We start from the raw sequence: 11,385 nt of genomic DNA, 5'->3' as shown, positions 1-11,385 counted from the left end.
AACGATGCTTAAAATGTTTTATTTTTTTTTCCCCTCTTTAAAAATATTTACAGATCTGAAATCTCCCCCTTTCGCCCCTACCCATCCTCGGGACGAGGGAAACGAAAAGAGGCGTTGAGCTCATTGTCCAAAGCCCCCCGCTGGCTTGGCCGGCTGCGTGTGCGTGTACCTACATACAGGTGTCTATATGGGGTGAGGAGTGTACCTGGCTTGGTTGGCGTTTTTCTGATATTTCTTTTCTACCGGTCACTGTCGATCTGGCCGAAACCCCCTTTCCCACCACCACCCGAGGACATCCCCTCCGACATGGTTTTCAAAGCGTACTGGTTTGGGGGGGGGGGGAGGCGAGAGCAGGCGATGTGGCTGGAGAAAAGGCCGATAAATACCCGAAACGCTCGAAACGAAAAGTAGGGCAGAGGCCATAAATAAGAGATAACGAATACACATGGTGTATTTCTTAATATTTCCGGCCGCAGCCCGCCCCGCGCCGGGGCCCCGGGGAGCGCGGCGCGGGGCCGGCGGCCGCTCAGTAGTCGAGCTTGTTGTAGAGGTTGTAGAGAGGTAAGGCCGAGAGGTTGCCGCCGGGGTAGTAGAGCGGCGCCGGGAAGGCGAGCGAGCGCGGCACCGGCACCCGCAGCAGCGAGCTGTCCCGGAACACCAGCGGCATCCCCACCAGAGTCTGCGCCGACGCGTGCGCCATGTTGGCCGCCTCCAGCTCGGCCGAGAGCTGCCGCTTCCACTTGTTGCGGCGGTTCTGGAACCAAGTCTTGACCTGGGTCTCGGTGAGCTGCAGGCTGGAGGCGAGGCAGGCGCGCTCCGAGCTGCTCAGGTAGCGCTTCATGTCGAAGGTGGACTCGAGCTGGTACACCTGGCTGCGCGAGAAGACCGTGCGCGTCTTCTTCTTGGCGGCGCCCGCCTGCCGCTCGGCGCCGCCGTCCCGCGGCCGCTCGGGCCCTGGCGACGGCGAGCCCGCCGGCAGGAGCCTCTCTTTCTCTTCCTTAAAGTCCGGGTGCGAAGGAGAGAGGAAAGGCGTGCGCTCCGAGCTCGCGGGCCCCGCGCCTCCGCTGCCCTTGGGGGTACCTGGGGAGTGAGAACAGACAGGAGGGCATGGAGTTGGGGAGCCTCAGAAAGCCCCAGCTCTGGCCAGGACCCGGGGTGGGAGGGCGGGGGTGGTGATTGGGGGGCGGGGGTGCGGCCGGCGGCTGCAGCCTTGGTCCCAACCCCTTTCTCTTCTCCCTCTCGCCGGAACCCAAAGCCCAGCACCCTGGCCTTGGAAAGCGGCGGGAGAGGGATCCAGCCGCTTCGAGTGCGGGGTCTCGGTGCCCCCAGCTTCGTGAAAGGACGTGTGGCAACAGGGGGAGGAGGTCTGGACGGTGGGGGGGGAGGGGGACATTAGCATCATTTTAAAAGGTGATTTTGCCTTGTAATAACTGAGCTGGCAGAGTTCCCCGAGCTTTATAGTATGGCATCGTTTCACAGGCCGTTTGTTCGGAAATCACGCTAAGGACTAACGCGGGGCTCCCCTCCGTCAGATGTTGTAAAGAGGAACCGTCTCTGAAAGGCACCATTGTCAATCATCTTGGAGTGGTAATCAGGCCCAGGGGTGGGGGGCGGGGGAGGGAGGGAGAGGAGAAAAAAGACGCTGGAAGAGATTGCGGTAGAGACAGACGGACCGCTGGCACCCGACTTCCAGACCTCTTGTTCGGAGAGTATCCGACCGATGTACGAGGGGGATATTGAGGGCAGAGCCGTGTGTGCGGCCGGCCCTGTACCCAGCCCGCTGTGGTACACTCTCCCTCCAACCCAACCTTCTCCAAGACCGCGCCGCGCGATGTCTGTGTTCCCAGTCACCTCCCGGGCCCCCTCCGGGAGGAGGAGACAACAACGCGCGCGTCCCCTCCCCTCCTCCCTCGACCCTGGGCGGCCGGGGCTCTGGCCAGAGGGGGCCTGGACCCCGGCACAGCTTCCCGCCCCTAGAGCTTGCTCGCGGCCGACCCGGCGGCGTGAGATCCTTACCCAGGCAAGGAAAGGGGATGGGGGGGGTGATGCTTGGAGCCCGGCTCCTTGGGGCCGTGCGGGTCTGGGCAGAAGCAGGCAGGTGCCTTCCAGCCGTCGTCCGGCTCCTCCTCCTCCGAGGACACGGACAGGCTGCGCTTCCTGGCCGGCCAGCCGGCGGGCTCCCGTGGCACCTCGGAGGGGCCCCCGCCCAGGATGGACTGAATGGTGAAGCTGGAGACGCCGCCGGCCGCCGGACACCCCTTGCCTGCATCTTCCTTGCTGCCCATCCTGGGTTCATAAGAAATCGGAGGAAACCAAGAACTCCCTTTAGAGATGATCTGGGTGGAAGGTGGTGCAGGCAGGCAGGCGGGGAGGGGCGGGGCGAGGGGAGCCAGGGGGAGGGGGGCGGCGAAGCTGGTGAGGCGTCCCCTTTGCGCGGGGGACACGCGGGCACAGGATGGCTGCGCGGGGATCCTTGCCCGCCCGACTCTGGGTGCGCCCGCCCAGCCCCGGCGCGAATGCCCCTTCCTTGCCCGCCAGCTCCCGGGGTCTCCGCCGGCGCGGAGGTGGCGCGGCCTCATTTGCATAGAGGTTACCCCGACGCGGCCAATCGCAGCGCCGCCGAGCGGCCCCGGAAATTTTCAAAAAGCCCAGGCCCGGCACGCAGCGACTGTGCGCCCCGGAGCGCGCCGAGAACCCGGCGGGCATCAGCTGTGTGCATCCAGGGACAGCCGGGCGGAAAGCAGCATAGATTCCAGCCCCAGGTTCCTGGCCGCTGTGGCGACTCTGACCGCTCGGACTCCGGCCCTCTTGAGGGGCAGGGGCAGCGCGGGGCTCCGAGCTGGAGCGGCCCGACGCCTCCCTCAGGCGACGGTCCTCGCACCGCCGGAGGAGCTGGTACAGGCTGCTCCAAGATCCTCCCTACCCTCCCACCCCTCCGGCCCCGGACCGGCAGGCAGAGCCGGCGCCCCGCAGACCACTGCGCCCGGCGCGGGAGGGAGGGGGGTTAAGAGCATGCGCTTCCGAACTGATGCCCTCCCTGGGGCCCTAACTGGCAGGCCCGGGGCAGACAACTTCTGACCATCCCAGCCTACAGGTCCCACCCCTGTCGCAGGCCCAACAGGGCTGCAAGATCCTTGGGGGTGTGGAAGAGAGACCTAGATCTTGTGGCAACACATCCTGGTTCACGTCCCAGCCCCACCATTTACAGGCTGTGAACCAGGACGAGTCAGAGCCTCACTGCCCTCCCTGGCGGAATGAACTTCTCATTAGCATCTCCCCCTTTCTCCTGTTTTGAGGATGTCCTTAGATAGGGATGGAAAGCTGCAGAAAGCCCAGGAGACCTAGGAGCTCATAGTAGGGACTCAGTAAACTTTTGCTGAATAGCCCACAGCCCACTCTCTATTTCACAAGTTTCTGGGTTTGTTTGTTTGTTTGTTTGTTTGTTTGGCAAATTTGCAGGTCACAGAATTACTGCAGAAATAGAGGCGCTTTGATGCTGGGAAAAGGAGAAAGAGGTGAGAACGGGTCATGATTTTAGAATTGGGCAAAGTCCATTCAAATCTCGTCTGGGTGACCTTGAACATGACACTAAAACCTTCTGAGCCTGGATTTCCTCCTTTCCTAAACTTGGGGGAAGAAATGCCTACCTGGAAGAAGTTATAGTTAGGTCTGCATGGCCAACTCCGAGGCGGCGAGGGGTAAGTGCTCAATAAACCGTGGTTCCTTCCCTCCTCCTGGCGACCTCTGAGCCCTGGTTCTTGCCCCTTTAATTCCCTATCAGCTGTTATTGGACCTCGAAGCAGCCAGGCGCAGGCAAAACATTACAGGGGCACAGTTGTCTACACAAGCTGAGAGGAAAGGAAGGTGAAGTAAGGCCCTGAGGCACTCAGGCAACACCGGCTCGGTTTGTGACCCCAGGACCGCTCCACCAAGAGCTCTTGGGAGCCCCCTGCCCCTAAGATATTCCCCCAAATGCAACCAAGGTGATAGGAGACTCTGGAATTGGTCCCCACAAATGTCCAGACGCCGCACCATGACGGTGCAGTTCCCTCCTGGCCCGCGCCGCGCGGGGTTATTGAGTAAAGCGCTTATAATATCATTAGCCTCGGTGAGTTACCGACTGCAGCCCTACCCGTGGCAGAACCTCTCGCTACTTAACTCCTCGAAGGGCTCGTTAATGGGCTAATTGATTAGGAGTCGGCGGAGCAGCCGAGCAGGGGCAGGCGAGGGGGTGGAGGCTAGGGGCTGTGCGCCACGGCCCGGGAGGCCGGCGAGGGGCAGGTGCCGGCCTCCGTCACCGCATTAACCTCTTCAGGGCTCGGCGGCGGGGGTCGAGACACATTACAAATGGTCAGCTTTAATCATGGTGTCAGCTCATTAACCCGGAAGGACCCGGCGCTGAAATACAATTTGTGCGTCCTCTGCGCGGGCCGCGGCACAAGCTCCAGGGCCACGTCGCAGCCTGTCCCGCGCGCTCCCGCACGGCTGGGGGACAGAGGGGAGGTTCCTGGAAAGACACAGCCGACTCTCAGCCGCCTGCGGCCTTTCTGCCTCCTCAAACCACCCTGAGTGGGCGTTATCTCCTGGCCTTAGCCAAGACTATCCAAGGGAAATTGGCCAGCCCGAGGAGTAGAACCTACCACCCTCTGGGGAAGAAAGCAGAGTGGGGGGGAGGGGGGTGCGGGTGTTGATTGGACCCTTCCAAATTAGGAAATACCTGGTGCCAGCAACCGGGAACACGCTGGGAGCCTCCCATCATTCTTCACGTTAATCCTCATAGCCAACCTGTGGTGCAGATCTTTAACCCCATTGTACAGGTGGCGAAACTGAGGCTCCCGGGGAAAAAGTGACCAGCCCAGGCAGAGTAACCAAGATTGAAGCTCGAGGTTGTTCCACTGCCAATACCAGGCCCTTGGGAGGGGGCGAGGGGTGGAGCAGACGTTGGTATGGAGTTTGGCATGGAGTCCGTGAGGACCTCAGCTATCTTCCGAGCCCGGGGTCAAGGGCCCACGGGGTTGGCCTCTGCCAGGGTGGGGACCCTAAGAGGTGGCGGCAGGGCTCTGAGGTAGGCTTCAGAGACGCAACTCCAAGACCGGAAGCAGCGAGGGACTGAGCTCAGGTGGGGAGGGGTGTGAGCTGACCCATGCAGCCTGGTTTGAGGACTCAAAACTAGGAAACCACGCAGCCCCGCGACCCCACAACTTTGCCCCCACCTCCACCCCCACCCCAGGCTAATTTGGGAGGTCAAAAGGAGCCATCTGGCCTCGTACTCTGCTTGCACCCCACTTTCTCTCGCATTGACCGTCTGGTCTACACAGAGGTGCGCTACAACTGAGTCCCGCGTAGCTTCTATCACCTGCACACCCCGCACTTCTTCACGCGCACGCGCTGAGCTGTATGCACGCGCTTGCATAAACGCTTACGCGTTCACACGCATTGAGGCAGCAAACGTTCTCTGAGCTCTGACTAGTGCGCGCGCACAGACGCGCGCGCGCACACTCACACTCCCCACTTAGCCAAGGAAGTGATGGTGGCAGCAGGACGGAGGCGGGGAGGCCGTGGCGGAGACCAGCGGACTCCCAGCTCTGCTACCCGAAGGACTCTCCTCTGGGCTCTCCTCTGCTATTCTGAACGGGTCACCTGCGTTGTCTTCCGCTCCCCTTCCCCCCCCCCCCCCCCCCCCCCGTGCACTGACCGCAGTCACACCGTAGGGGCCGGAAGGCCAAGACTAGATCTTCCCACCATCCCTTGGGGGCATCCGGGGGTCCCCGAGACATCACCCAGAGCTCAAAGGCCCAGACGCCCTCTCCTGGGCCCAGCACAGTTGTAAAACACACTCCCAGGAACCCTTAGCTCCAGGAACCAGCACCCACAGACACCCATTCTCTCTGCCCTCGAGTGTAGCAATCGTTCAACCCCGCACCACCTCCCACCCCACCCCTCGGAGTCTCGGGATAGCTCCGCCCCTCCCTGCTCCATTCAGATTAACCGCGGAAACTCTGGGCTCTGGCCCCTCCTCATTTTGGGGATCGCTCCCTCCCTAGGAATTAGACACAACGGGTTCCAAGGAATGATAAACTTTCCGAGATTGAAAGGACGCTTAAAGTTTAGGTCTCGAGATTATGCCACTGCTCAATATTAAAGCGGCCCAGAGCAAACTTGCCGAGCCTAATAAAAATTGATCCTCTCTGCTCTGCAGCAGTTGGGAAATAGGCTGGCTGAGCCGAGTAATAGTGGAAGAAGGCTCCCTCCGAAATGACAGATGAAGTCATAAACAAGTTTGATCTTGGAATCAAGCTTCGATAAATATTAAACACAGTCTGCCCCCCCACCTTTACGGGACTGGATTATGATATATGGCGCGTCCAAACTTTAAAATAAGGAAATACCAGAGAAAATGATCTCAATAAATTTTCTAAGTATAAACGTTGATTATGTTTCGATTTTCATTCAAGGACCTCTGCTGTTCGTTCTTTGGTGCAAATGACATCTCGCAATAGGCTTTTGGGGAAAAGGGCTCCCTATTTGAAAAAGAGAGCCCCAGAGGTGTACAATTTATGTAATCTGCGGCTGGAAAATGAATTGTGTAATTTATTGGAAAACAGAAAGTCATGAAGATTGGATCAGCATAGCCGAGCCCCGACACCGCCCCCCCCCCCCACATCCATCAAGTTCCAATTAACAGCCTAACCAGAGAGCTTTAATGGGTTTCCAATCTAGTGGCCTGATAGACTCATCAATTCCTCTGGGAGAAATTAAGAAAATCGACCGCCCCTTGGCGACGCAGTGTCATTCCTTTCTGCAACTATATGTCAAATTAAAAACACAATTAAAATTTAAACTGTTTCAATCAAAGGGTGCCCTGCAACCTATGTTTCACTTAATAGAACTTTGATGAAAATCTGATGCGTGCACTCCATCACCACGGGGGGCGAGGGCGGCGGAGGAGCTCAGGAGAGAAGGGGATTCTTTCTATTTCTTTAAGACATTTGCGCTCGGGTGAGGCACACCAGGTGACTCCACCTGACCGCTCCTAAGTGATGGGCGCAACGCGCTCTCCGGGGCGCTCGCTCGGTCGCTCTACACCTCTACCCCAGCTCTTTTTCCTCTTCTTCCACCGCAGCCAGAAGGACTCCTTCTGGAACCCCGGTGACCCAGATTTTGGGCAGTTTCTCCCGGCAGATTCGTCTGGAGCAGCAGCCAAGGAAGGGTTTGGGCGAGTACAACCAGTGTGCACCTCCTGGGAACTCTCCAACGAGGCACGCAGCCTCCGGCTATCCCTTGCCTCAGGTCTCCGAAACTGCCCGACGCTCGCATGAAGGTCTACCGGATCGTAGAGGCACGACAAGGGTGGCAGGAAATCCCAGGCGGTTAAATGGACCCCGGGGAGAGCTAGGACTGCGCTGCCGTCTGAGACCAGATTCTCCAGAAGCTGCCGCTCCCCACCCGAGCAGCCTTTAGGGGACTTCCACAGGAGGGGCTCACACTCCGGGACAAGCGCACCCAAATCTCAACTCGAGATCCGGGTCCGAGCACCAGGCAGGGCTCCAAAGTACAGCCGGCCTAGCTATCTTTTGCGACCTTTTCCTCTCTTTCGTCACCCATCCAACCCCCAGTTGTTTATAGATCAAAGGGTCAACATCCGCCCGGCACACCTCGACCGGGGCACGTGCACCCTGGCGCGCACACTTCCAGAGGCGTACGCCGGGACACGGATCGCTCGCACCCAGGAGCCTGGGAGAGCGGGCAGGCAGGGCGAGGTGGTGGGCAGAGAGTGGGCGGGAAGCCTGGAGGAGGAGCCTGGCGGATTGCCTCCTCGGGGCCACGTGTCCGCGCCCTGGCAGGAGTAGTCCCCCGAGCTTGCCCAGCTGCGCTCCGGATCCCAAGAGGGGATTCCTATGGAGCTCAGGGTTCTTGCACCCTGACTCCATCTTGGCGACCCAGTGGAGGCATCTTTTCCTAGCTGCTTTGCAGAGTCTGGTTTTAGATAGCTAAGGGGAGAGGCCCTCTGGATGGGTCACTGGGCCGCGGGGCGTGGAAAACCGAGAGAGGTGGGGCAAAATGGAGTCTCGGAGGCGGGCAGTTAAGTCTGCACCCCGCAGCGCCCCTCGAGGGAAGTTGAGGTGCCCCGCGCACACGCAAGGGCGCGTCGCGCCGGCTTGGGAAGCCCAACAACGCGAGGCCTCGCCAAAGCTCCCAAAGGCCAAAGGCTGCGCAGCCCTCGGACCCCGCTCCCATCGCCCAGGCCCTAGCTGGCCCAGCGTGCGCCCGCCCGCAGAAGAGAAAGCAAATCTCACCGACCTTGCCTTCTCTTTCTTTCTTCGGGCTCTACCCTCCAGACGCGCGCTCTGGGAGCGAGGAGAGGACAGCGCTCTGGGGTTCTCGCGGCGGGCCCTCTGGCTCTGGCGTGCCGGGAGCCTGCCAGGAGGACGTCCCGGCTCAGAATGAGCGCCCAGTGGCGGGTGGGGGGGCAGTTTATATCTGTCCTGCTATTGTTTGATGTACACACACCCGCTCTATTTACTACCAAATAAAAGAAATACATCTGTGTTGCCAACAGAAACAGCTCGCGCGCTGGCTGTGCCGTCTCCCAGGGCCCGGAGGCGATCGAGGGCGCTCAGAGTGGCAGAGCCCCACATTGTGGGGACCTCGGCTCCGAGTTGGGTCCCAGCCCATAGGAGTATGGGAGTCCGTGGTGGGGTGTTGGCAGGCTCCGATAGTTTGTCCCAGATGGGAGAGGAGGAATGCACGAGGCATTCCTGCTGGAAGGATTTCAGGCTTGCCTTACTTAGCAAGGGATTCTACCCAGCTTGCCTTACTTAGCCTGAGGCTGTAGAGAAAACCAGCTGCCCAGGGTCCCCTCAAACAAGGTGTGCCTGACTTTGTGTGTTAGCGATAGCTGTGATGATGAACACATATGTGGGTGGGTGTACCGCAAGCACCTGGGTATGGTGTTCATTAGGGTCTATCTAATGTGTTCGTGTGTGGGGCGAGTGTTTATATCACACAGGAGTGTCCCCTATGTGTGGTTTGCTGGTGTGTCTATTTGGGTGATGAAGAAAGACAGTGTTATTTGCACTGATTTGAGGACTGACAGGGAGTGCAGATAGGGAAGGGTCTGAAGTTAGGGTAGGTGGAGAGAAGGCTAGGTTCTGTGATTGGGGGGGGGGGGGGGCATCTAATGGATAAAATCCGGAGTGTTGGTTCAGTGTCCTAGGGTAGGGGACAGGGGCTGCCCTGGCATCCTGCAATGGAATGTCCTGGAGGAATTGGGTAGATGCCCGGTGGCTCCTTCAGACACCTCCCCCCTCTGCTGAGGGGTTCCAGCAACTCCCGGCAATCCCTGCGGAGGCAGGGGTGGGGAGGGTCATTCTTTGTAGGGGAGATGACCCCAACAAGCTCTTGGGGTGTGACAGTCCCACCAAGAGCTTTCTTGGACTCTGGGGTCACTAAAGCCTCAGAAAGCCCTGCAGTAGAGCCGAGGACGCTTCCTGTGTAGAGCGATGCATGGTGCCCCCACACTCTGGCACAATTCTTTCTCTTGCATTGTGAGAAATACTACCACTCCGACTTGACAGGAGGGAGGTGGAAGTTTCCCGCCTGGGCCAGCTTCAGGCTCACACAGCGGCCAGTCCCTAGAGGTGGCCAGATGACCCTTCTCCCTTAGGGCAGGCCCGGTGGCTGGGGGGGGGGGGGGGGAGGGGGCGGGAACACGTGGGTGCAGGGCAGCTGAGCTCCCCCATAGGAGGGAGAGAGAGAGATGGGGAGAGCAGGACAAAGGATAAACGCTGCGTGTGGGGAACCAGTTATTTCTCGACTTTGTAAAGACTGGGTCAGTCAAGAACCGTTTTCTAGAATCCAAACACAAATAAAGAAGTATTTTCTTGGCATTTGATAGCATCGTGTTCTGGCTGTAAAAATCTAAGGATGTGTTTGCTATTGCAACATTATTTTTAATGAGCTGTTATTGGCCTGTCCCACAGTTAGTATTGCCAACAGTAAAAGGCATCACTGTGTTTTCAGGTAACACAAGGAACAACATATTTTGACCCTGAATTTCTGTTTATTTTTCATTTACGACACATGCCCTCGTTTTTATTCCAAACCACAGGGAAATAAAGGGAGATCTATCTTCACTGAGGTTCAGGCTAAAATTGCGCCATAAATACGCATGCCAGTTTATTTGGGGGCAGTTTCCCATCAATAGAAAACGACACCCAACATTTCAGCCATAGCAGACTCCACTGTGTGGATTGGGTTTGAAGAACCCAGCAAAGCGTTGGGAGAGGGAAGGCGAGCGCGTGCAGGCGCTCCCCAGCGGACGCGCCGGGCGGTGTGCTCTTCGGCATCTTGACCGTCTACAGGTTCTTCATCTCCCCCTTCTGGCTCCCCAGCTTCAGACTTGCCCTGCCTGGAGTCGGGCGTACGGACCCCACGCTCTAAGGCAGGCAGCCGCGCGGTCGGCGAGGAGCGCGCAGGCACCTGCTTCCGCCCGCAGACACGCGCTGCGCTAGGGCTCCCCGCGCGCCGCGCCTCCGCTGGCCGCCCACAGAGCGCGTGGGAACCGCCAGCGCTGCGCTTTCGGGCATGGGCCGGGGTGGGGGCAGAAGACCAGAGAGGCCGCCGCTGAGGTGTCGGGCGCCTGTGGACAGAAAAGGGTCTGGCCGGGAGGAGACAAGGTCCTTTCAGTGGCCGCGGCCACAGTTGGGTGGTCTCTGTTCCCCGACGGGACCGCGCGCATACCCGAGCCGCCCCGAGAGCCGCAGCTCCTCAAGGCTGGCGGAGGCCTCCCTGTCCAGGAGCTGGCAGCCGCCTTCTCTAGGGCCCTTTCGCGATCCGGCCTCTCCCAGCTGGACTTCGCGACCCGCCTCAGGCCACAGCTAAATTCTAAGTCCACTCCCTTCTTTCCTCCCCCCGCCCCCCCCCCCCCCCCCCGCCCCTGGCTGCAACCGAGCCCACCGCGTTGCAGGCCCGCTGACGAATGCCTAGGAATGTCCTCCCCAGAATCTCGGGGCTTCTGAAGGGACCGTGGCCTGGGAACGGAACACGAGGCTGTAGCACAGCGTTCAGAAATTTATCAGCCATCTCGGAGCTCGCGGCGGCCGCTTCGCTCAATTTCTCAAACTAGATAAGCCTAGGTCCTCTCCCCGCGTTACCCTCTGAGCGCAGGGCTCTGCAGGCTTCGAAAAGCACTGGGGAGAGCGCAGCCCTGGTCGGGAACAAAGCCGCCTCTGTCTCTGCCGCCTCCTGGATTACGGGGATGTGCGTCCAGCTCGGACTCCGCGAGCGCAGAGGCAGCCAGAGAGCGAGGGAGAAAAGGCTTCCAGAGACACCTGCCCTGCGGAAAATCGTCCGAAGTTTACACACTCTAGCGACACGAAACGC

The 11,385-nt window shown here is 59.5% G+C and overlaps 1 protein-coding gene across 1 annotated transcript; it reads right to left on the bottom strand.

The window, feature by feature from the left end:
• Window positions 1-8,407, bottom strand: HMX2 (H6 family homeobox 2). The gene is given in 4 exon segments (XM_019424702.2): window positions 1-1,080; window positions 2,017-2,041; window positions 2,043-2,286; window positions 8,302-8,407. Coding segments are annotated over 3 exon segments (822 nt in total). The 5' UTR covers window position 2,286; window positions 8,302-8,407; the 3' UTR covers window positions 1-526.
• Window positions 8,408-11,385: the final 2,978 nt, after the last annotated feature.

The sequence above is a fragment of the Panthera pardus genome, unplaced genomic scaffold (genome assembly GCF_024362965.1).
Source record: "Panthera pardus isolate Hobbes unplaced genomic scaffold, ASM2436296v1 HiC_scaffold_22, whole genome shotgun sequence".
NCBI classification, from domain to species: Eukaryota; Metazoa; Chordata; class Mammalia; order Carnivora; family Felidae; genus Panthera; species Panthera pardus.
The sequence above is the reverse complement of the archived record's forward strand: the minus strand, read 5'-3'. Positions and strand labels throughout refer to the sequence as shown.